Source organism: Myxine glutinosa, chromosome 11, assembly GCF_964187855.1.
Source record: "Myxine glutinosa chromosome 11, kmMyxGlut1.1, whole genome shotgun sequence".
In the NCBI taxonomy this organism is placed as follows: Eukaryota; Metazoa; Chordata; class Myxini; order Myxiniformes; family Myxinidae; genus Myxine; species Myxine glutinosa.
Genome location: NC_136271.1, coordinates 44526544 through 44553337, shown reverse-complemented (window position 1 = coordinate 44553337; position 26794 = coordinate 44526544). Strand labels below are relative to the sequence as shown.

Below are 26794 nucleotides of genomic sequence, written 5' to 3'. Positions count from 1 at the left end.
AGGCACGTGATATGTCGAGGGAGACAGCTCTAATTTGCTGTTTGGCATTGAGGACCTCCATCCATTGTTGAGACAGCAGAAGCAGCATGTCCAGAGTAGAGCGACCTTGTCTGAAACCAAATTGATGATCAGAGATCAAGCCATTGGAGAAGAGGAAAGATTTCATATCCGAAGCAATGATGGATTCCATGACTTTGCTGATAATTGGGAGAAGGCTGATTGGTCTGTAGTTGCTAGGATCTGTTTTTGCACATTTTTTCTGCAAAGCGGTGATGTTGGCTGATTTCCAAGCAGATGGCAGTTGACCTTGAGCAAAAGAGAGGGTGAAGAGAACAGAGAGAGGGAGTGAAAGAGCAGAAGAACAGGATTTTAGGACCCGTGGGCTGATGCCGTCAGGTCAGAGTCGAGGGTTGACAGAAACTTTTCCACCTTGTCAGGAGGAAAGGACACGGAGTCCAGGAGAAACTGGGTACGGTGGGTACAGAGAGGGATGGGTTTGGGACACAAGATTTAGAGGCAAACACAGAGTTGAGGCATTCAGCTTTTTCACGTGCGGAGTCAGCTGTGTAGCTGTTTGAGGTAAGGGAGGGGATGGAGGGGGAACAAACACCAGAAACAGATTTGACCAGACGCCACCAGGATTTGGAAGAGGGAGACAGATAAGAGAGTTCGGGCATGAGAACAGAGAGATATTGTTTCCTGGCTCTCCTGAGGGTGGACACACACTTGTTTCGGGCTTTGTGAAAGGAAATGAGATTTCCTTCCGTTGGATTTGCTTTCCAGGAGATGAAGGCAAGTTGTTTCTGGTCAACAGCCTCACCACAAGATTCCGTGTACCATGGACGGGAGGAAGGGTATGACAACTGAAGACGAGATGGGATAAATCTGTGCATGAGAGAGAGCAATTTACTTTGGAAGAATTCCCAGGATGAGTTGATGTCAGAGGTGTTCGAGATGGGAGACCAGTCCAGATGATTGATGGCTGCTTGAAGACCGTGCCAGTTGGCCTGAGTGAAATGCCAGACTCGTCGACGCTGAGCAGCTCCCTGAGAATGGTCAGAGAGATGTCCATTTTAACAAGCACATGATCAGATGAGCCGATTGGAGCAGAAGAAGAGCAGCAGAGATTTTCAGGGAAGTTAGTCATAACCAAGTCCAGAAGAGAAGATGCTCCGTTGACTGAGATCCGGGTCGGGAAATTGACAGATTGTGTCAGTCCCAGTGAGTCACAGAAGTCCTTTGCTGAGGAGCCATCGCTGGTGAGAGAGGTACCCACACCCAGCCAACTGGCATGGTGACAATTGAAATCACCACATATGAGGAAGAGAGTTGTTGTTGTGTCCAGTGGCCATGTTGCAGACACCATCTTAGTCTGTTCCGCCGATGCACTGTGTTCAACACTGGACCTCTGCAAGGACGTCTTGCCACCAGGCCGGACTTCTCAAGCGCTTCCGCACAGTAGAGACTGATGCGGTTGTTGTGGTGACCTTTTGTCACTGCAGCTGTTTGCGTCGCAGGGCGGAAACGATCACGAAGATGCTGCAGCACAATCCAGCAGTCTTGGTTTGGGGTGGTTACCCATGGTATTCCTCTTTGTGGACCATCATTCACAGTGCCAATTTCACCGTAACACCTGGCCAGTTTGGAAATTGCAGCTGTGAGCAACCAAGACGTTGGGCAATTGTTCGCTGGCTTACACCAGCCTTAAGCATCCCAATTGCCCTTAAACGTTGTTCAGATGTCAGGTGTAGCATCTGAATTTTCTTGTTGTTTTCCCTGTTAGAAGCCTCGAGAGTAACTATAGACAGCAGTAAATGAATGTCTAACCACGAGAACTGAAGGATTTCATTATGAGGGTCATTATTTAAAGGGAAAGATCCCTATACAGAACCACTCAAGCATGCCATTGTTGATAAACCAGGTGATTGAAGTGAAGTGCCCGTTACATATAATCAGCCATTACAATTGAATAAACGTGTTTGTAAAGCTGCACATTTCAAAAAATGAAAGTGATAAGTTTCATTTGATGTTCAGTATATGATCAAGCACACAGCCATGCAATCTCCATAGACAAACCTTGGCAGTAGAATGGGCCGTACTGAAGAGCTCAGTGACTTTCAACGTGGCACTGTCATAGGATGCCACCTTTCCAACAAGTCAGTTCATCAAATTTCTGCTCTGCTAGAGCTGCCCCAGTCAACTGTAACTGCTGTTATTGTGAAATGTAAACGTCTAGGAACAACAACAGTTCAGCCACGAAGTGTTGGGCCACACAAGCTCACAGAACGGGACCGCTGAGTGCTGAAGTGCGTAAAAATCGTCTGTCCTCGGTTCCAACACTCACTACCAAGTTCCAAACTGCCTCTGGAAGCAACGTCAGCATAACAACTGTTCGTTGGGAGCTTCATGAAATGAGTTTCCATGGCCGAGCAGTCGCACACAAGCCTAAAATGACCATGCGCAATGCTAAGCCTGGAGTGGTGTAAAGCTCGCCGCCATTTGACTCTGGAGCAGCGGAAATGCGTTCTCTGGAGTGATGAATCACGCTTCACCATCTGGCAGTCCGACTGACCAATCTGGGTTTTGCGGATGCCAGGTGAACGCTACCTGCCCGAATGCATAGTGCCAACTGTAAAGTTTGGTGGAGGAGGAATAGTGGTTTGGGGCTGTTTTTCATGGTTCGGGCTCGGCCCCTTAGTTCCAGTGAAGGGAAATCTTAACGCTACAGCATACAATGACATTCTAGAGTCTAGACGATAGTGTGCTTCCAACTTTGTGGCAACAGTTTGGGGAACGCCCTTTCCTGTTTCAGCATGACAATTCCCCCGTGCACAAAGCGAAGTCCATACAGAAATGGTTTGTCGAGATCTGTGTGGAAGAACTTGACTGGCCTGCACAGAAACCTGACCTCAACCCCATCGAACACTTTTGGGATAAATTGGAATGCCGACTGTGAGCCAGGCCTAATCGCCCAACATCAGTGCCCGACCTCACTAATGCTCTTGTGGCTGAATGGAAGCAAATCCCCGCAGCAATTTCCAACATCTAGTGGAAGCCTTTCCATAAGGGTGGAGGCTGTTTTAGCAACAAAGGGGGGGACCAACTCCATATTAATGCCCATGATGTTGGAATGAGATGTTCGACGACCACATACGGGTGTGATGTTCGGCTGTCCACATACTATTGGCCATGTAGTGTATATATACACACATACATATATACACACACACACACACATATATATATATATATATATCTTGTTACGGATCGCGGACAGATGTTATATTGACCGAGCGGTGGTGTATTACCGCGTCCGAACAGTTACTCCCCGATTAGAACCCGATCCCGCCCGATTCCACTCGAACGTTGGCCGAATCGCGCTACGCTAAATCAATGAAGGAAAGGACACAACGGCTGGGATAAATGAAACGACACAAGGGGGTACAGTTCTCAAGACCTCCGGAGGAGGATATAATTGGTGATGCAGAAAAGGGGTAGATTACAAGGTAAGAGGTAAAGCACAGAAAAGATGGGCACTTAGACACAGTCTTATCTTATCCCCGACAGACCACAGACAAACGGAACAAGACTGACTTACACAGGGATTGATGGCAGGGAAGGACAGGCAGTCGATAGCACAAGGTGCACCTTGGCTCAGGGACAGGATACAGCTCGGTCCAGTCCAGAGATGCGGGGAGGTATTGCCGCGCTCGGAGGTGGCGTCTTCTCTCTCCAAGCTGAGGGCGCATCTGACGTCACCTCCCTCTTCCTGCGCATGCTCAGCGGGGAGTGACACGCCCTCGGCTCGTTGGCTCCGCCCCAGATGGAATCGGTCCGCCGCTTCTATTGGGTGCGGGGGGTTACCGGGCTCCGCCCTTGACGAGGAGCTGACAGCGAGCCCCTACTTGGTAACCCCGTCGAGCACATGTTCAATGGCGGCTAACCAAGCCGGAGTGAGGACGCACACTCCCCGCGCCGCCGCCGCTGTTGTTGTTGTTGTTGTTGTACCATGAGGAAGAGCTGCGGGGAGGTATTGGGAGGTCCTAAACTTCCTAACGGTGCCATACAATCACATTCTGGTGCAACGAAGAGTCAGAATTAATGGAAACGAGTCCTTAACTGACATAGACTAAGAATAACTAGCAAGATGTCCTATAGTTGTCTACGTGAGATGCGGTGGACCTGGATGCGACATTTAATGGGGGAAATAGGGGGAGGTCGGGTCTACAGAGTGTTGTTTACAGAAAATGGGACTAGGGAATGGGGGATTGGGGATAGTTGGGAAGTATTGGGGAAATAGGGGAATATTTACAAGCGGATATGGATGGAGGCCAATCTCATATCCGCAACATTGCACCCTTCTCTACCTCGGGGCGTCCCGACCCGATAAATTTTTACTTACTTTAGTGTGGCACTCAGATGTAGTTCCCTCTACTATTAACTCAACCCTGAGTGCGACAGTTTTACAGATGTTCACAAATGAGTAAATATGTCCCCCTGCGACGTTGCACCCTTCTCCTCACAGAAACACACCCACAGGATAACCGAATCACGGAAAGAATCCTCAAACTAAACATACAGCCGGTAGGGAGCATCATTTATACAAGACTACACTGATATTTACACTACGATCCAGGACCTGTTCTTTGAGGAACACATGCAGATGTTATGCATAGAGAGAGAGCACGCATGCCAGCATCGATACACCAACCCACGAGTGCCCTGTGGCCCTACGGCCTTTAATAATGTGCAGAGCACCCCATCCAAGCACCAAAAGCACCACCCCATACATACAGTCAGCACCATCCGGTGCACCAATAAAGTGTTCAATAATCACCGGTGGTGTCGCAGCCGGCCGAGGTTCTGCCGCTGGTCTTGCCTTGGAGCCCACTTGGTGTTCTAGCTTCTTTAGAAATAAAGAAAGGCGCCAACCGCGTCCATTTCTAAATTGTGGCCGTCAGGGGGCCAACTATAGTGGTTCACCTCCATGGCATAGGTGCCACATTGACCCAGAGGTCCATCAACGGGTGGTGCTTGCCCGCAAAAGAACTGCGGTCCATGGTGGGCGGCCACAAAAATTGCGGTCCATATGGTGTATCGATCCAGGCAGCAAGCAGCGAAAGTACAGGCCCACAACTGCAGAGCCCGCACCTCTCCCTCCTCTCTCTCTGCCCCAAAGCCAGATCCTCGGAGGTGGGAGACAAAAAAAGAAGACAAGTGAGTAAGGTGGTAAGGGCGCAAAAGTGTACGCAATATTAGGTAATGCACACTAGGGGCACATGGGAACCAGGTGAGACAGGTACGTTCCTACCGTACGCCCCCCCCCCCCACCAGGTAACCTACATTGCCCCTCCCTTACCACTTACTGTATCCACAAAACACAACACTACCCATAAACATCTACTTTACACATCAACAAACGTCCCTACTGTCTTCCCCGTTCCTCCCATAAACCAAATTCGTCTTCTCTCCCTCCTAACCAATCAAATTTGCCATTTCCAACTCTCATCAAAATTTGCCATCTCCAACTCAACATCAAAATTTGCCATCACCAATTCATCATCAGTCCCTCCTAAGGAGGGAGAGATGGAATCACCTCAATGTCTCATCCACGTCGTGATGCGTCCCACAAATCCACACAGCAATTCTTATTTCCTGCAACACAGAACAAAGGAACACAGGTGTGGAGTCATCATCATCACCTCAGGTAAGTGGCTGCGTATGGTGCGACAGGTTCATCAATCCTAACTATTTCCTAAATGACTTTAACAACTTTACATTACCCGGGGTCTTTCCCTGCCAATCCATTGGCCAACTTACACTATGGGTTCTAAAAACCAATTCCCATTGACCAAACTGTGGTGCTTCTCAATTTGGGGTCTCACTCCCCCGATTCATCTCCCGGTGCCCTCGCACAATTTCTGGGCTGTGACGTGTAGCTCTCCCAGCAGGTCTACCCACCTGCACACCTCCACCACTGTAGTTGCCACCCGAGCTTACCTGCTCCTCACCCTAACCTAACTAACTGGGGAAGGCCCTCTCACACTCTCACCCCCTCAGTGCCCTCTCTGGCACGGCTGCCCGATCCACACCCGGGATCCTCAGGCACCCACTGACACTAACGGCTCCCAGAGCCCACCTGCGGCCTCCCCTGGCCGACATCCTCACAGTGGTGGAGTGCCCAAACCAACTACACACACTAACAGGCTACACGCCCAGCCATTTCCACAACACTAATGCACCCATCCAAAGACCATTCTTTCACCCGCACCACAGATGCCAATATCCAACCACAATTTACCTGTACCCTCTACCTAACACTTACTCTACCCGCCCCGGGTATCCGTGATGGGGTCCACTCTTCCCCAATCCACACCTTCGCACCATGCACACCACTCCGTACCACTTACTCCAACTCTCTCCACACCACTCATTCCAATACTCCATGTATTCCACACACCTGTACTTGCACACCTGTGCTCTCACACCTGGTGCCACCTGCACCCTTCTCTCCCCAAGCGCATTCGCGCTGATCCACAACACTCACTACTCCCTCACTGCTCCACACACCTGTCCAGTTCTCACACAGCATCATCTCATCTAACTACTCCCCTCTGAAACTTGCGCTTCCCAGTCGTCCCTTTAAACTATTGCGCTCCCTCGTCATGATCATCCATACTAATCTACCTGCGTCCCCACTACAGGTATCAGTCACTAACTAAACCTTAACGTTACCTAATGTCAATCTCTTCTAGATCCCTACACACGATATATCCTAACCCACCCGGGCTAGTTTTCACTGCCATACACCCCATAATCTATAGCGCATTTGCCCCCCCTTTTGTGAGGGATGACAGAGTTGCCATCCCACCACATCGGGCATCTCCCACTACCAATTTTGCACATCAAATTTCAACAAATCAAAAATTTGCCAATCACTACCCATCATCTGCCAATCATTACTGCCAATCCTTTGCCAATCATCAAATTTTGTTTTTCTAATTTCGGGGCCAAAACACTATCCTCGTCATTACAGTCTACTTACTAATGCCTCTCGGTGCGCCAATTAACTTCTAAAGCTCGGCTTCGTACAGCCAAGCCATGAGTGCGGGTTGTTTGGTGCCAGCGGCTGGATACGTCCCGCATTCGTGGCAGGGACGGGGGCTTACCCGGCCCGAGACCCCACGCACCATCTCGGCACGGAGCCATCCCATGGCCCGATCTCGACCTGCCGGAATGCCTCAACAAAAAGTGGTCGCCATGACGACCCTTCCTATCGGGCTGCCCGCTCCGCCTAGTGGAGCACGGACGCGGCCGTTCAAAGCGAGGCCCAGCGTGGATCGCGTACGGCGGTCCTTTCGAACCCGCCGTGGCTCGGATCCCCGCTGGTTTTCACGGCACGCGAAGCCCGGCACGCACCGAGGGCCCGATTCGGCTATAAGTCGTTCTAACCTCTAACCCGGTTACCGTCGATGCTTCACCTGCATGCTTACATGCATACGCTACCCCTTTCTTGCTCATACATCCAGCCGTTTCCATGCTCCTCGTCGTACCTTCTCTAACACACCCAGGTACACTCATTCCACTCCCAGCCTTGGTCACACACCTGACCACCGAACACTTTGGCACACATTCGTTGGTCGCACACCTCACCAACAGACCTCTTCGCGCCCCCTCCTCGGTCACCTCCTCTGTGACAATCACAGGTGTGCCCTCACTCGCACACCCAATCACGTGCCTCACTACCAATTCCAGCGTGCATTCCCACACACGCTCTACCATTCCAGGTGTGCTTCCTTTCTCACCTGTCACAACCAACTCACGCTCCGTATCACTCTTACTACTCTCACCTCCACTCTTGACAGCGCACTCACCCTTACTCTCGACAGCGCAGTCTTTCCTCATGCACCCGTCCGTTACACACCTTTCTCGCGCACACTCTCCCGTTACACCCTCTGTAACACTCACCACAGGTGTACACTCTTCCTTACTTTTGACAGCGCACTCTTTCCCCATGCACCTGTCCATCACACATCTTTCTCGCACACCCTCTCCCGTTACATCCTCTGTAACACTCACCACAGGCGTGCATTCTCCCTTTACACCCTCCGTAACACTCCTCACTACGCGCTTCCATGTGCTCCCTCGCACACGCGCTACGACCGACTCACTCTCGACAGCACCCTCACTCCTTGGCATGCACTTTTTCCTCACACACCCCAGCGTCGGACTTTCTCGCACACCTCCTTTTTCGCACACCAGACCTGTCGCACACTTCACCAACGGCCTCTCACGAACACCCGGGTCCATCTCGACCCCCAAGCTCATTAAATCACCTGGCGCATCATACGCACGACCATATTGGTCACCACTTACACTGGGTCCTCTTTCTCTTCGCTTCTCCTCCATCACCTGCGAATCCCTCATCCGGTTAATGAGCACATCATCACGATCCGAACACAGACTTTGGACCAATTCTTTTACTTCCTCCTTTATCTCTTTCTTATCCTCTCTCCGTCGCTTCTTAATTTCGCTCACCCCTTCTTCCACTTCTTCTAATTTCTGCTTCACCTCTTTTATGTCCCGGTACGTCTCCTCAAGCTCGTCCTCTAAGGCTACCTTGACCGTTTCCATGTGCGTCCTCACCTGCCGGTCCTTCGTCTCCATTACCTCTGTCACCTCGTCCAACCTCGTTGTCAGTCCCTCACGTACCATCTGACATTCCCTCTTCGTCGCTATCAAGTCGTCTTTTAGTTCTTTCTGTGTCGCTTTTAACCCTCCTAGTACCGCAGTGTTCCTTTGTACCTGCTCCACTAACTCAGTCTGTCCCACCGTCAGCTGTTCCACCTCCTGCGTCAGGTTCTCTATGCCCCCTTGTAACTTTACAGTCCCCTTTCTCACCTCCTTCTCCATGCGCTCCTTACAGTGCCTCACCTCCTCGCGCACTCCTCCGACCTCCTCACTCACACCTCTTCTGATCTCTTCTCCCATCACTTGCATCTCCTGCCCAGATGCCACCCTCATCTGCTCCATTTCCTCCCTGTGAGCATCCAATTTAGTTTCTACCCCCATTCTGACCCCCTCTATCTGCTGCCCCATTTGTTTAACTTCCCTTTCCGCTTGGTCCCTCATGTCCCTCAATTTGCCTTCCATACTGTTTTCTAACCCCTCTAACCCCTTTTGCATCCCTTCCATTTGATTCTCTTGAGCGGCCATTCTGTTTTCTACCCCCATTAACCCCTCCTGTATTTCCCCTAATCTATTGTCTAATCCCTCTATTCTACTCCCTAACCCTCCGATCTGGGCCCCCAGCCTTTGTTCTAACCCCTCACCGGTACGCCTCGCTTCGTCCCTCATTACCCCCATTTGGCCCTCCAATCGCTCACCCTGAGCATCCATCCGGTTCCCCATTACCCCCATTTGGCCCTCCAATCGCTCACCCTGAGCATCCATCCGGTTCCCCATTACCCCCATTTGGCCCTCCAATCGCTCACTATCAGCCCTCATTTGCTCACTATTAGCCCTCATATCGTCCTTCTGCAGGTTGAGGGACGCCTGCATTTGCGCCATAAATTGCTCCATGAGGGCCTGCATTTGGGCCATCCCTCCCACTTGTGCAGCGGGTGCGGCCGCCGCAGCCATGTGCGAGGCGCCATTTTGCGAACCTGCCGCCCTCACTGCTTCGCTCTCCTCTTGTCCCTCAATTTGGTCCTGGATCGACCCTGCCTCACTCTCCTCTACTGGAACCCAGCCGTCTTGATCCGCCATAGCGCGACTTTCAAAATTCGGGTTTTTATTTTTGTAAAACAAAATCAAATTTCGCCGTTAATAATTTCGAGCGCGTGAAGCGCGCTTCGGGTCCAATCCCACTTCCCGACACCAATTGTTACGGATCGCGGACAGATGTTATATTGACCGAGCGGTGGTGTATTACCGCGTCCGAACAGTTACTCCCCGATTAGAACCCGATCCCGCCCGATTCCACTCGAACGTTGGCCGAATCGCGCTACGCTAAATCAATGAAGGAAAGGACACAACGGCTGGGATAAATGAAACGACACAAGGGGGTACAGTTCTCAAGACCTCCGGAGGAGGATATAATTGGTGATGCAGAAAAGGGGTAGATTACAAGGTAAGAGGTAAAGCACAGAAAAGATGGGCACTTAGACACAGTCTTATCTTATCCCCGACAGACCACAGACAAACGGAACAAGACTGACTTACACAGGGATTGATGGCAGGGAAGGACAGGCAGTCGATAGCACAAGGTGCACCTTGGCTCAGGGACAGGATACAGCTCGGTCCAGTCCAGAGATGCGGGGAGGTATTGCCGCGCTCTGAGGTGGCGTCTTCTCTCTCCAAGCTGAGGGCGCATCTGACTTCACCTCCCTCTTCCTGCGCATGCTCAGCGGGGAGTGACACGCCCTCGGCTCATTGGCTCCGCCCCAGATGGAATCGGTCCGCCGCTTCTATTGGGTGCGGGGGGTTACCGGGCTCCGCCCTTGACGAGGAGCTGACAGCGAGCCCCTACTTGGTAACCCCGTCGAGCACATGTTCAATGGCGGCTAACCAAGCCGGAGTGAGGACGCACACTCCCCGCGCCGCCGCCGCTGTTGTTGTTGTTGTTGTTGTTGTTGTACCATGAGGAAGAGCTGCGGGGAGGTATTGGGAGGTCCTAAACTTCCTAACGGTGCCATACAATCACATTCTGGTGCAACGAAGAGTCAGAATTAATGGAAACGAGTCCTTAACTGACATAGACTAAGAATAACTAGCAAGATGTCCTATAGTTGTCTACGTGAGATGCGGTGGACCTGGATGCGACATTTAATGGGGGAAATAGGGGGAGGTCGGGTCTACAGAGTGTTGTTTACAGAAAATGGGACTAGGGAATGGGGGATTGGGGATAGTTGGGAAGTATTGGGGAAATAGGGGAATATTTACAAGCGGATATGGATGGAGGCCAATCTCATATCCGCAACAATATATATATATATATATATATGTATATATATATATATATATATATATATATATATATATATATATACACACACGATATGTTATGTACTTGTAAAAGCTATTTTATTTGAAGTTATACCCTTCACTTGTAAGCAATTGACTGATTTACCAACTGCCCGGATCATCAGCTGGGCACCGTTTTTCATCAAGGTTTTGATTATTTCAGCCCAGAACCTCTCCAAATGGCGGATCCACAACCCTGGCCGCAGAAGTATTACTGCAGAGTGCAGACTAATAACTTTAATCACACAACACTTTATATGATAACATATTAAGCGATCAACACTTTACCTGATTGACCTGATTTAGACTGACCCACTGAAAGCAACCTCTGCGCCAAATTTTGTGCGAATCCGTCCACAACTTTTTGAGATATCTTGTTCAAAGACAGACAAACAAACAAGAAATATGTCGTGCTTAGCACGATACTTGTGCAATCTCTAAAATAAGTTGTTGGCCTTTGATGACCTCAGTCATAACTTGTGTCTTGTCCACAGACAAGACAAACAAACAAGAAATATGTCGTGCTTAGCACGATACTTGTGCAATCCCTAAAATAAGTTGTTGGCCTTTGATGACCTCAAAATAGTTAGTGGTTGAATTCCGTGACCTGGTATGCAAATCCTCTTCAAATTTCAAGTTATTCGGATGAAAATTTAGTATTTTATAAATTCGGGCTATGTTGACCTTGTGGCGTATGTTGACCTTATGGCTTATGTTGACCTTTTGGCATATGTTGACCTCAAAAATACTTGGTGGTTGATTTCAGTGACCAGATATGCAAATCCTCTTAAAATTTCAAGTAAATCTGATGAAAATTGAGGATTTTAGAAATTTGGCCTATGTTAACCTTGTGACCTATGTTGATCTCAAAAATAGTTGTTGGTTGAATTCAGTTAACTGATATGAAAATCCTATTCAAATTGCAAGTCAATCGGATGAAAATTCAGGATTTTAGAAATTTGAAAAAAGTGGTTGACCTTTGGCCTATTGATCCTTTTGAATATTGAACCTTTTGATCTTTTAACCGCAAAAATATATAGGATTTTGCTGACCACGAACTCTACCATTTGGTGAAGTTTCCTGAAGATCGGTTTCAAATTGTGACCTGTAGGCAAGTATAAGTGAGTGGACAGCAAACACACAAACACACAGACAAACCGTAGTGATCAACATAGTTGTCAAAAAAATGTTTTTAGCCGCGTCGCAGACGCTGCTCATAGAGTGCCCTCTGCTGTTGTTGTTGTTCTTCTTGTTCTTCTTCTTCTTCTTGTTCTTGCAGAGAAGACAAAACCTCAAAGCTCCACCCATTCTGGGAACCATAGCTCCACCCATTCTGGGAGAGGCTTCATATAAACAAATATCCACCATTTTATTAACTCGCATAGCTTTGAGGCCTGTTTTGTAGGCCCGTGGTGTCTTCCTCTCTCACACAGTTTTATTTCAAATCAAATTCGATATATCATTTCATTTTTCACAGTTGCTAACATAGTTTTAGAATCGGTTGAAAAAAAACGGGAAGAAAATCCGATGAAAGTTGCCCTTTATAGAACGAAATGAATTCTCAAAGGCCTGTAACTTCAAGTCCATTGAGATTTTTTTTTTTAAATCGCGGCATGGTCAGTCATACACCGCCCGAAATAAGAGACGGGAAAATGCCGAGATATATATATTTTGTTTAAATCGCGGCATGCTCAGTCATACACCGCCCGAAATAACAGACGGGAAAATGCCGAGATATATATATTTTGTTTAAATCGTGGCATGCTCAGTCATACACCGCCCGAAATAACAGACGGGAAAATGCCGAGATATATATATTTTGTTTAAATCGCGGCATGCTCAGTCATACACCGCCCAAAATAACAGACGGGAAAATGCTGAGATATATTAAAAATTCGTCGCCACACACGGGAAATTGCCGAGATATATTTTCACTTTGCACAAAAATAACATCAAGTAATCGAATCAATAGGAATGTCCTGTGCCTATAACATCGACGTTATAGGCACAGCTGCATCTAGGCATTGTGTAACATCGACGCGGCTTTTGTTTTAATGAAAACTTTTTGTACTTGTTTTGTCAAGTAATAACACACAAAACCAACCAATATACGGTACTTCAAAAATCTTCGATTTTCGCAAGTAACAAACAGACAGGGGTGAAAACAACCTCCATCTACCTTCGGTGGTGGAGGTAAAAACAGCTTTACAAGTACTTGACAAAACATACTGCCTAAGGAAATTAACTTGATGGAAATGGATTCAAAATGTTTTGTTCCACAATGTCAACTGTCTCAAACATATGAAATATTTTCTTCCGAGATTCACATGAGTGACATGGTGCTCTTTCAGGGTGAGACCAATGCGGTACGGAGACGCTGCTACAGGGCGGTGTCACGATGTGATGAGCTCATTGGTGAGCGAGACTGCGTGCTGCTACGCTCGGGTCCACGACGCAAGTGCATGCCTTATGTGGCAAAAGTTTCTGCACTATGGGAAGAACCCCACACAGGTGAGAGCTCTCTGCACACACTCTGTGTTGAGAATTAATTTGTTTGCAGCAACTTTTGTCGGGTTGTAGATCATCAGATATGTAAAGTTCCAGTTTTTTTGGATAAGGATTTTGATTCAACCAATTATGGCTCGAATACCGCTTCACCGACGACATCGGCATTATCACCCTATATATCCCATGGGTAATTGATGACATTTGCCAAGTTTCACTTTTTTTGTTGAGTGGTTTCGGATAAGATGTCCATTTTTTTCCTTTAATCCAATATGGCTGCCATACCATGTCACCTATGACATCAGTTATCAATAAAATATTCTCCATGGGGAGTCGCTCCCATGTTTGAAGTTTCACATCAATCAGACAAATGGTTTCAGAGAAAAAATTTTAAGCAAAAACATATAGATGTGGACACATGCACACACATACGCACACACACACACACACACACACACACACACACACACACACACACACACACACACACACACCAGACACACACGGCCAGGGTCGCAGCATTTTCTCCATCTGAACTTGTGCCGATGGCCTGTCAGCACACTTAAAGGAACATTTAGGAGAGATTACAAAGGTTAAGAACATTAACAAGGGTATGGAGGTAAGGTAGTTTTAGACACACATGTGGGGAAGGTTTACAACAGCTTTCTACACATAAATCAACACATATCCTATATCACAATTAAATTACTCATGTTTATTCCAATACATGATGATGATAACTACTCCTTTTTGCATCTTGATGACGCATAGGGCTGCTGAATCAGTTTCCTAGGCTATTGGGTACAATCCTGGATGGGTCACCACTCCGACGCAGGATACCTGAATGGCTCATTTATCCCAGTAAGCTGGTACTCATTTTGCCGACCTCGGAAGGATGACAGGCTGAGTCAACCCACCTGGTGTTAACTCAGCAGCATGACAGGGTCTTGAACTCAGGGCCCTGAGATCTCAAGCTAGCCACCTTAACCCTTAAGGCAACACTAGTCTTTTCTAATACATGCAATATGGGAACTAACTCCCGCTATAGTGTGCAAAGTTACCCCCTAGAAGGCATTCCCACAGCAACATTATTATTGGCCATTTTGTGAAGTTACAAGTTTGGTGTGTAACAATTAGAATCAACAACAGCTTTGCCGGGAACAATCACTTTGTCGGAGAGTTTGTCCGCCCAACTTGTGCTTGGCTTGGTAATGTTTTACTGAACTTTTGTTTATTTATTTTTTTGGATTTGCATGTGTGTTAACATGAAGGAGAACTTACAATGAGCTTGTTTTGGTACTATCGACCTGAGCACACACAGGCTGGTCGCAACGCTGCACAACACGGAGAGGTATGTTGTCTGTCTGCATCACACTTTGTCCACTGTCATCTTGTGTAGAAAATGTCTGTGTGACAGTGCCGATGCGTTCTAGAGGACGAGGCTTTTCGCCCGAGTAATATCAGGACGGGTACTCAAGTTTAACTTTATCAAACAAATGTTTTGATTATGAATTGTAATCTTTGGTGTGGTGCTGTTAGCTGGCACTTACTTTGCTAAACATTTAAAATAAAATGTTTAATAACGTCTTGAAAATAAACCTTACTTTTAAAATTATGCTTAGCCTCAAACCGGAATGCTCGAAGAGGAGTTGTACGTTTATCACGTGCAATAAAAGGACATTAGGAGACCTCTTTTTACCACTATGTGAAATTAGGACAAATCAACAGATGTTTTTACGTCAGAATTAGGACAAATCAACCCCACACATATGGCATTTGAACCTGAGTCCCAACATGAGCGAGGTGTTCAGATGGAGAAATGCTTAGCGCTGTGCTAAGATGCTTGTTGTTTTTTTGTGGGTGTTTTGTTTTGTGATTCGGAAAATTAAATTGACATTTAGCTCAGGAAAATTAAAACAACCCACACACACACAGAAGGAGGCCGCTCGACTCATCGGGTCTGTGCCATCTCTGCATTCCGGCCAACCCAGGAGCACAACACTATCCTTGTACCCCTTTCAAAAGCAAATAAATGAACACATTGAGGTTAAGCAAAATAACATTTTATATATCCCCCCCCACCCTCACAGCCCAGCATGATGCCGTGGCCACATTACCTATGCTACCCCCACACAAAGTTGTATTTGTACCTGGACATTGGAGTTTGGAACTTAAGAGATGTAGCCAGCCGTGCATAACGAACAAAGACAAACAGAAAGCCACAGAGACAAATGTATGCAGTATATATATATATATATGCAGTATATATATATATAAAAAAAAAAAAAAAAAAAAAAAAAAAAATATATATATATATTGGTTCGAGCCCCGCATTGAGTCAGAATTTTTTCACACTTAGCCCCTCGCAGGAATTTGATTCCTGTTTATAAAATTGTAGATGAATTAATCTTCAATGCACTTCTGCTTATACACACATACATACGCATACATATACTTACGCTCACATTCGGGGTCTGCCCAGCAGGCACGTAAGACATCGGCCATTATAAAGCTCGCAGTGTTAAGTGTGGAAAAGTTCTGAGGAGATTGCGGCTGGCTCAATAGCGCAGTGGGCTGTTGACGCATTATCAACGGAGGTCCGTGGTTCGAGCCCCGTATTGAGTCAGAATTTTTTCACACTTAGCCCCTCGCAGGAATTTGATTCCTGTTTATAAAACTGTGGATGAGTTAATCTTCAATGCACTTCTACTTATACACACTGTTACGGATTCGGCACTAATTATTATTGTTGTTATTATTATTATTGTTGGTTCTAAGTATTATGGTTATTGTTGTTTAAGGGAAATGGTTATTGCGGTTAAAAGGTTAAAAGCGCTCATGAAAAAGAGACAGGAAGCCGGAAGACGACGACGGAGAGAGGAAGAAGAAGAGCGGAAGAGGAAGGAGTGGAAAGACGCGTTTGTAGAAGCTCCGTACCTAGCATGGTCGAGCGTACATCGCGAGTGAACTTTGAGTCCTTGAAAGGAATCTCGTGCGATTGGTGTTATCGCTGGAGTAGTGAAAAAGCCTGCGAAGTCGGGTACAGGCGTGAGATTCCGGGGAATCCTCGCCTAGAGGCTACGGCTCGAGTAAGAGCCGTCCGCCATTTTGGGAACCTCGCGCGTCGTTCGCAGAACAAGGTTTTGCCGCATCCGCTGGTCTCGCCCTCCGGTGGCTTGCCGAGGAGGTGTGTGCGCGACAGAGGTGTTTGAAGAATACGGTGCGGTTCGCCGGTTGAACGGTGAATGTGCATGTTTGGATCGCGTCTTTGGGATTCCTCTTTCCACCGCAAATTTGCTGTGGGTTGGGACCACGTGACGGTCCCCGCCTTGCCTACACCTCCTTACTCACCTCATCGCCTCACCGCCTCTTCGCCGGGAGCACCATTGAGTTACAGAGACATTGAGGAGTGTTCGGTCATATTCACTGGGAGAGCAGTGAGTTTTATTACTTTAATAGATGGTACCATCTTGAGATATTGATTGTATTGTGGATTGCTATAATTGTTGTATCGTTATCCCTGTGTGATTTTTAATATATTATTGGTTTGATGATACCTCTTGGTGTGGTTTCCATAGTGATTTCGACATGGAATAACATATTTTTCTGCCATGGCTCCTCCCGGGGTTCGGAGGTATACCGAGACCAGGAGGTCGGAGAGGAACACGTAACAGAAATTGGGGGCTTGTCCAATTGACTCGTGGGCTCGAAATTGGGTCTGCGTCCGGGATCTAAAATTCCCTAAATTTAGACTGGGAAAGAATTCCCTAACATTCCCAGAATTCCCAAATTTGGAACTTTTTCCAACATTCCCAAATTTTTCCAAAAACAAAAACTTTTTTTTTTTTCTTGTGTGAAGGTTAACAGGTGTTAACAATAGTCACCATGGAGTTTGATGCAGAGAAGTTTGCAGTGACCCCTAGTGAGGCACAGTTCAGAGCGTTATTAAAATCGGATCTCTTGGTATTGGGCAGACATTTTAGATTGGAGGTTCGAACGAATATGAGGAAAGCAGAGATGCAGAGATTGGTGATAGAATCTCTGGTGGGACAAGGAACATGGGAAGAGGGAGCCTTGGATTGGTTACCCGAGGAACAAGAAAATGTGGAGCTCCGGAAACTGGAGATGCAATTGCAGAGCCAGGAAAGGGAAAAAGCAGAGGAAAGGAGAGCTGCAAGAGAACTCGAAGAAAGAAAAGTAGAGGAAAGGAGAGTTGAACGAGAACTCCAGGAGAGGTTAGAAGGGAAAAAAGCACAAGAAAGAGCAGAGGAAAGGAAAGAGCAGCACAGGAACGAGAACTCGAGGAAAGAAGAGCAGCACAGGAACCAGAACTCGAAGCGAAAAGAGAAAAGGAACAAGCAGAGGAAAGGAGAGCTGCAACGGAACTCGAAGAAAGAAGAGAAGAGAAAAAAGCAGAGGAAAGGAGAGTTGAAAGAGAACTCCAGGAAAGGTTAGAGGATAAAAAAGCAGAGGAGAGAAAAGCCAAAAGGGAGTTAAGGGAACGTGAAATGGCGCTTCAGCAGGAACTTAAACTCAAGGAGCTGGATTAAAGGAAAGAACGGGGAGAGGTACCATCCATGCCGACTGGTTCGACACATAGTCAGAACACCTGGGATGTTGGCAGACATGTGAGGCTGGTTCCACCCTTCAATGAAAAGGAGGTAGCCAATTTTTTTTCACACTCTGAGAAAGTCGCTCAAGTGCTAAAATGGCCTGAGGAGTCCTGGACCATGTTAGTGCAAAGTGTTCTGGTGGGTAAAGCTCAAGATATTTATTCGGCTTTACCGATTGACCAATGTGCAGATTATGAGATAGTGAAAAAAAACATTCTCAAAGCCTATGAATTGGTCCCGGAAGCTTACCGGCAAAAATTCCGGAATGCCAGGAAGAGGGAGAGTGAGACCCATGTGGAGTTTGCCAGAATGAAAGAAACCATGTTTGATAGGTGGTGTGATTCAAAAGGGGTTGGGAAAGACTTCGAACTATTGCGACAATTGATCCTGGTGGAGGAATTCCAACAGTGTGTCCACGAGGACATTAAAGTACATCTGGAGGAAAGGAAAGTACCAAAGTTGTATGAGGCAGCAACCATGGCAGATGACTATGCCTTAACACACAGGATGGGGTTCCACAAACCTAACTTCTCGCCTCGACCTAGCCAGGGGAACTATGGTACATCAGGGGCGGAGAACGAAAATTCATGGGGGCGGCCTCGAGATGACTATGAGGACCACTCTGATATCACAACTTCGAGAAATCAGAAGACAACAGTTCCAAGGCAGACGTATCTTCCGGGGGGCTCGAGGCAGACCACGAGGTTCTCCTCCGGGCCTACTTGTGCTTTTTGCCATAAGCCTGGACACTTGATGTCCCACTGTTATGCTCTGGAAAAGGGAAATCAGGAACGGAGTTCGACTAGTACAACTCCGAATGCCATGGCAAATGTGAGAAATCGCCCTCAAAAGGGTTACCAACCATTTATTTCAGAGGGGTTGGTGTCACTGGATGGAGACTTGACTAACCAGAAACCGGTTCGGGTATTGAGGGACACAGGAGCACATCAATCTTTGATGCTTGAAGGCATTTTGGCCTTGTCAGAGGAGACGGCAACTGGGGATAGTGTTCGTTTGCAGGGGATTGGTGGCTGTGTTAGAGCTCCACTTCATCTCATCCATTTGGATTCTGATTTGGTGTCAGGACCGGTCACCGTAGGTTTTTTTTTTTTTTTTTTTTTTTTTTTTTTTTTTTGTATACAAGATCGAGGCTCGTGAAAGAGCTAACATTAATCACACAAAAAGACAAACCGACACACAAAACACAACAAACAAGGGGAGCGGTAGACAAGATGGGGAGAGAGGGGGAAGGACACAAAAGAGAGGGGGAAGGACACAAACACAACATTTGAGAGCAGGGACATCGGGAGGACTTGGGGGGAGGTGGGAGAGGATTAAAACATATGAACACTGCAAGGACTCTGGGGTGAATTACCGGGGGTAGAAAAGATCAAGGTTTTCGATGGGGGAAGATAAGAGATGGTGGTGAACAGCTGTTTTAAAGACCTGGAGGGAGGAGTGGGATTGAAGGGAGTGGGGGAGTTTGTTCCAGAGGCGGGAGAAAAGGGGAATGAAAGAGTGAAGGTGAGCAGAGAGCCTAGACTTTGGCAGTTTAACCAGAAGAGGGTTGCAGGCAGATCTTGTGCGACCTGAAGGAATATTGGGGGGACAGAGCACAGAGAGAGCTGGGGGAGCAAGGCCGGAGAGGAGTCGGTAGAAGACAGAAAGACCACCAACCTGCCTGCGGTGAGTGAGTGAAAGGCCCTCGGCGTTGACTACATCGCAGGAGATTCCAATGATTCTGAAAGCTTTGGCCTCAACAGCGTGAAGCCGAGCAAGGTGTGAGGCAGGAGCACCAGCCCAGAGGGGGGAACAGTATTCCATTGAGCTGCGGATGAAAGCCTTGTATGTGGTGAGGAGCTCAGGTGTGCCAAGGAAGGACTTCGCACGACGGAGGATGCCCAGTCGGCGACTGGCTTTGGAGGCCAGCTTGGAAATGTGGTTTTCCCAAGAAAGATCATGGCAGATAGTGAGACCCAAAAGCTTGAGTGACAGAACTTCTTGGAGAGGATTGTTGAGAAAGTAGATGGGAGGGTTGTCCAGTCGGTCCTTTCGGAGAGACATTGTAAGAGTGTGAGATTTGTCAGGATTGTCAGGTTTGCAAGCCACTCTTCCTGTAGAGGAAGTATCTTTTATTATCGGGAATGATTTGGCAGGTGGTCAAGTTTCTGGTAACCCGATGGTTGTTAGAAAGCCCAGTAGGGAAAATAACACCACACCAGTCAGGGATGGTGGCAAATTTGGCAAGCTATTTGTAGGTGGACTGAACTTCAAAACAAAGGAGGAAGTTCTGACCTCTGTCTTTCACAAATATGGACCGCTTCTGGAAGTGCGGCTGGTAAAAGACAGGGAAAGGCAAAAGTCAAGAGGGTTTGGCTTTGTCACGTTTGAAAACACAAAGGACGCCAAAGAGGCAGAGACGGATTGGAATGGTAAGGATTTGGAGGGTCGGACCATAGCCGTAGAGAAGGCAGGCCATCGGCGTCGAGGGGGCTACAGAAGAGGAAAACGGGGCAGTAGTTTTGGTGGTGGCCGCAGTCGATATTACTATGGAGGCTCCCAGAGTTATGGCAGCTCCCGAAGGAATGATTATCAGGGTAGTAGCCGAGAAGGAGACTGCTATTTACGTGACTACAGTGACAAGCGGTCCAACCGTGATTATTACGAAAGTTAGAAAGAGTTGAAGCACTGAATACTGCGGAGCAGCCGAGAAAAAATTCCGACACGGATTAACCGTGAACGCCACGTTCCTAAAGGCGTCCATGTAGTGAACTTCCCGACACGGATTAACCGTGAACTCCACGTTCCTAAAGGCGTCCATGTAGTGAACTTTGCTGCACGGACTAACCGTGAACTCCACGTTCCTAAAGGCGTCCATGTAGTCAATACTTCCAGGCCTCACCACCCAACCACCATGGAACCTGGCTTTCAGCTCGGCCTCCCGGGGAAAAGTGCTGTAGATTTGCTTGACTTTGCATTTTGATCACTACCCCTTAACCTTCATTCAAAAGAAATTAAAAGTAAAGAAAATCAGAGGGTGATGAGATGGAGTTTGGCTTTGCAGGAGTCTAACTGGGAAATTGAACATGTAAAGGGCAGGGACAATGTCGTTGCTGACGCTTTGTCCAGAGTGAATTAACTTTGGAAACCTCTGTGGGTTGTTCGAAGTTTTGTTGCTTTGTTTTTGGGGGAATATTGAGTATTGTTGCTCATGGGAATTGATGATTTGGGGTTGTGAGTTTACTTTTGTTGGTTTCAAGAATTTGCCTGCAAAGAAAGTTTTCCCTGTGTTAAAACTTTTTTTCTTGAGGGGGGGGGAAGTGTCACGGATTCGGCACTAATTTTATTATTGTTATTATTATTATTGTTGGTTCTAAGTATTATGGTTATTGTTGCTTAAGGGAAATGGTTATTGTGGTTAAAAGGTTAAAAGCGCTCATGAAAAAGAGACAGGAAGCCGGAAGACGACGACGGAGAGAGGAAGAAGAAGAGGGGAAGAGGAAGAAGTGGAAAGACGCGTTCGTAGAAGCTCCGTACCTAGCATGGTCGAGCGTACATCGCGAGTGAACTTTGAGTCCTTGAAAGGAATCTCGTGCGATTGGTGTTATCGCTGGAGTAGTGAAAAAGCCTGCGAAGTCAGGTACAGGCGTGAGATTCCGGGGAATCCTCGCCTAGACGCTGTGGCTCGAGTAAGAGCCGTCCGCCATTTTGGGAACCTCGCGCGTCGTTCGCGGAACAACGTTTTGCCGCGTCCGCTGGTCTCGCCCTCCGGTGGTTTGCCGAGGAGGTGTGTGCGCGACAGCGGCGTTTGAAGAATACGGTGCGGTTCGACGGTTGAACGGTGAATATGCACGTTTGGATCGTGTCTTTGGGATTCCTCTTTCCACCGCAAATTTGCTGTGGGTTGGGACCACGTGACGGTCCCCTCCTTGCCTACACCTCCTTACTCGCCTCATCGCCTCTTCGCCGGGAGCACCATTGAGTTACAGAGACATTGAGGAGTGTTCGGTCATATTCACTGGGAGAGCAGTGAGTTTTATTACTTTAATAGATGGTACCATCTTGAGATATTGATTGTATTGTGGATTGCTATAATTGTTGTATCGTTATCCCTGTGTGATTTTAAATATATTATTGGTTTGATGATACCTCTTGGTGTGGTTTCCATAGTGATTTCGACACGGAATAACATATTTTTCTGCTTGGCTCCTCCCGGGTTTCGGAGGTATACCGAGACCAGGAGGTAGGGGAGGAACACGTAACAACACATACATACGCATACATATACTTACGCTCACATTTGGGGTCTGCCTCGCAGGCACGTAAGACATCGGCCATTATAAAGCTAGCAGTGTTAAGTGTGGAAAAGTTCTGAGGAGATTGCGGCTGGCTCAATAGTGCAGTGGGCTGTTGACGCGTTATCAACGGAGGTCCGTGGTTCGAGCCCCGCGTTGAGTCAGAATTTTTTCACACTTAGCCCCTCGCAGGAATTTGATTCCTGTTTATAAAATTATATATATATATATATATATATATATTTACATATATATATATATATATTTACAGTCACGTGAAAAAGTAAGTACACCCCATGTAAAGTTTTGACTTTTTCAACATATCTCAACATACAGCTATTTGATCTTCATTTCAACAATATTGATAGATAAAGGTGATATAATATAACAAATATCATGAAACATTTACATTTTGTAGTCCATTGTATAATTTAAATAAACTAACCCGGCTAACCGGGTAACCCCCGCTCTAGCAGGGAAAATGGCCTTAAAATGCATGTTGTTGTTGTTGTATAATTTAAATAAACATAAATGCAAATTTCGCATGTGGAAAAAGTAAGTACACCCTTGGCTCTAATAGGTGGTATTGCCCCCTTTGGCAGAAACAACCTCAAGTAGGCGTTTCTTATAACTGTCTACCAGTCTCTGACATCGACTGGGAGAAATTTTTGCCCACTCCTCCATGCAGAATTTTTTCAGCTATGTGATGTTTGAGGGGTTTCTTGCATGCACAGCTCGTTTCAAATCCCCCCACAACATCTCGATGGGATTTAGATCTGGGCTTTGACTTGGCCATTCCAGAACCCTCCATTTCTTTCTTTTCAGCCATTCCTTGGTGGATTTACTGGTATGTTTAGGGTCATTGTCATGTTGCAAGGTCCACCTTCAGTTGAGCTTCAACTTTCTGACAGATGGCCTCACATTATCCTCAAGCACCCTCTGGTACAATGAAGAATTAATAGTGGATTCTATGATGGTGAGCTGTCCAGGCCCTGATGCAGCAAAGCTGCCCCAAACCATAATATTTCCACCAACATGCTTTACAGTTGGTATGAGGTTCTTGTGGTCAAATGCTGTCTTTGGTTTTCGCGAAACATGTCTTCTGGTACTGTGGCCAAATAGCTCTACCTTTGACTCATCTGTCCAGAGCACATTGTTCCAGAAGTGTTGGTCTTTGCCTCGGTGTTCATTGGCAAACTTTAGTCTTGCCCTGATGTTCTTTCTGGACAGCAAAGGTTTCCTCCTGGCACACCTCCCATGTAGATCAAATTTGTGCAGCCTCTTTCTAATGGTAGACTCGTGCACTTTGACATCAACAGTGGCAAGAGCTACCTGTAGGTCCCGTGATGACATTCTGGGGTTCTTAGAGACTTCTTTTAGCATCTTTCGGTCTGCTCTCGGGCTGAACGTGCTGGGGCGGCCTGGCCTGAACAAGTTGGCAGTTGTTTGGAATCTTCTCCACTTGTAGATGATCTTCCTGACAGTCGAATGATTGATTTCAAATTGTTTGGAGATCTTTTTAAATCCCTTCCCAGACTCGTAGGCATGTATAACCTTCTTTCTGAAGGCCTCAGAGAGCTCTTTTGATCTAGGCATGGTGACGCCGCACACTTCAACAACAAAGAGCAAACCAAACTAAATGTCTCAGGTTTAAATAGGACAGGTTCCTCCAAGATCCTCTCTAACGATGTTCTAATCATTTGCACCTGAGCTGGTGCACTTGATTCTAATTTTAGGTATTTGAAGTAGTGATAAATGTCGGGGTGTACTTACTTTTTCCACATGCAAAATTGGCAATTAAATTTATTTAAATTATACAATGGACTACAAAATGTAAATGTTTCATGATATTTGTTATATTATATCACCTTTATGTATCAATATTGTTGAAATGAAGATCAAATAGCTGTATGTTGAAAAAGTCAAAACTTTACATGGGGTGTACTTACTTTTTCACATGACTGTATATATTGTTACGGGGTCCCCCCCCCCCCCTCACCCCCGGTCTCGGTGGACCTCTGAACCCCGAGAGGGTCCCCGGCAGAAAGATGTGTTATCCCTGGTTGAAACCCAGCAGATAACGTCCCTCAATGGAACCAGCAAATGAAACAGCCGAACCAATGATGCAACCACACCAAGTTATAAGCAAACCATACTATATTGTAAATCACACGCAAAGCCATACAGCAATGGGGCAATCACCCCTACTGTCAAATCTTACGATAATATCCTTGTCAAGCCCCTTAACCCCCACTCACGGCACCTCCCCCAATGTCTTTGCTCTCCTCCAAGGCGAAGTCCCAATGTCTCTGTGCGCTCCCGCGATCGGGGAGTCAAGGCCCGGTGGTCAATTGAGGCGTGGACGAGCGGGACGACCCCGAGGTCACGTGCTCAGCCCCCAGCAGCACCGCGGTGGCGAGGAACCTCCCAAAGGTGCGCTCCCTCCAGCGATGATCGGGGAGTCGAGGCCCCGTGGTCATTTGAGGCGTAGACGAGCGAGACGACCCCGAGGTCACGTGCTCAGCCCCCAGCAGCACAGCGGTGGCGAGGAACCTCACAAAGATGCGCTCCGACGTACACGTTGCGGTTCCACCCGCGAGCCTCCGTATAATTCTCACGTGTCCCTTTCTGGCACAGCCGTTCCCGGCAATCCACCAGGGAATAATGTCCAGCCGACACGACGAAAGCCGGTTCACGGCTGGGTGCTCGCGTGGCCAAGATGACGGTCGGCTTTCGCTCCAACCCGGATTCTCAAGGCCTGGATCCTCCGGAACCTCAAGGAGAATACCCGACGACACAGGCTCCACGCACTCCGGCGATATTTCTTATCGACCGAACTTCCCTTCAAGGACGCAAAGTTCCCTCGCCCAGTACGTCGAACGCTCGGCCCGGAGCTTCAAACACCACGTCTCTTTTCGATCTCCTCCCACCTCCTTTTCTTCACTCCACCTCTTCCGGTCTCGATCCGGGTTTCCGGCCACATTTTACCAAGAGCGCTTTTAAATCTTTTACTCACAACAACTCTTTCCCTTAAATCACAATAAGCATAATATCTAGAATACTTCGAACCAGCAACCATACTCATAACCACAATCATTAAGGCCGAGTCCATAACAATATATATATATATATATATATATATATATATATATATATATATATATATATATATATATATATATATATCTATATATATATATATATATATATATATATATATCTATATATATATATATCTATATATATATATATATATATATATATATATATATATATATATATATATATATATATATATATATATATATATATATATATATATATATATATATATATATATATACAAAAATAACTAAGAAAATACAAATAAATTGACGATTTTAGGTGATCTTGACCTTTTCACCTCAAAAACAATATGCTTCAGTGACCTAATATGCAAACCCTGCTCAAATTTCAAGTCAATCAGATGAAAATTGACGATTTTATGCAACTTGACATTTGACCGTTTGATAAAATTATGAACTTGTCATATATATATATATATATATATATATATATATATATATATATATTAGGGTGGTCCTCAAATGTACACCAAAAAATAAAATTGGACTTTTTTCAGGTGCTTGTTGCTAAAATTGTTCCTTATTGTGAAAAAAATGAAATGTTCCAAAGATGGTTTCTATACGACTTTATTTACTACTGTCACACATGGGTTGAAAATTACAATGTTACAGTATCGACACACAAAATTGTTTTTAATAAACAACACTCAGATGTAATCCCAAATCAGTAAGAATGTATGACAATCATCATAAACACACAGAGTAAGAGTCCTCCAGCCCATTGATTCCTCATTAATAAGTTCTGTGGTAAATTATTTCCTCCTTATCTTCTTTGCGTCGGGGAACTGATGGCGATGCCACTCAACAACTTGCAACAGGTACTGGCGCTGCTGTTCATCCTTTGTCAAGACTTGATTGTAGTCCTGTATTAATGCTACACCACGTTCTGCAAAGTCGTTGACAGTGGTAATACCGCGCAAAACCTGCTGTGATGACTGAAATGATGGGTCATCGGCCCACTCACCAGGGTCGTTTTCTAGGAAGTCAGTATTGACTGAATGCAGTAAAAATTCGCAATGAGGCAGAAGTAGCAAAATCTGCAACAGTCTTGGCAGCGATGGCTTCTTTTGCTGTAAGATCCACATGTACCCGTGGTTTAGGATTCTCTTGGCATTCTTCTTTAAGAGCAGCTACTATCATTCGCTTGACATCAAGCTCAACACTATCGTCAAACAGAGCAAGTCCTGCCATTTCTTCGCTGAGGTACCACAAGTGATTGGAAAGCTTTTTG

At 46.5% G+C, this 26794-nt stretch overlaps 1 protein-coding gene across 1 annotated transcript in view; it reads left to right on the top strand.

The window, feature by feature from the left end:
* BAHD1 (bromo adjacent homology domain containing 1) overlaps positions 1-26794 on the top strand; it is a 135724-nt gene that overhangs the window by 91041 nt on the left and 17889 nt on the right. The window contains exons 4-5 of the mRNA XM_068130572.2: positions 13377-13536; positions 14802-14881. Of these exons, the coding sequence (XP_067986673.1) occupies positions 13377-13536; positions 14802-14881 (240 nt within the window). The remainder of the gene's footprint in view (positions 1-13376; positions 13537-14801; positions 14882-26794) is intronic.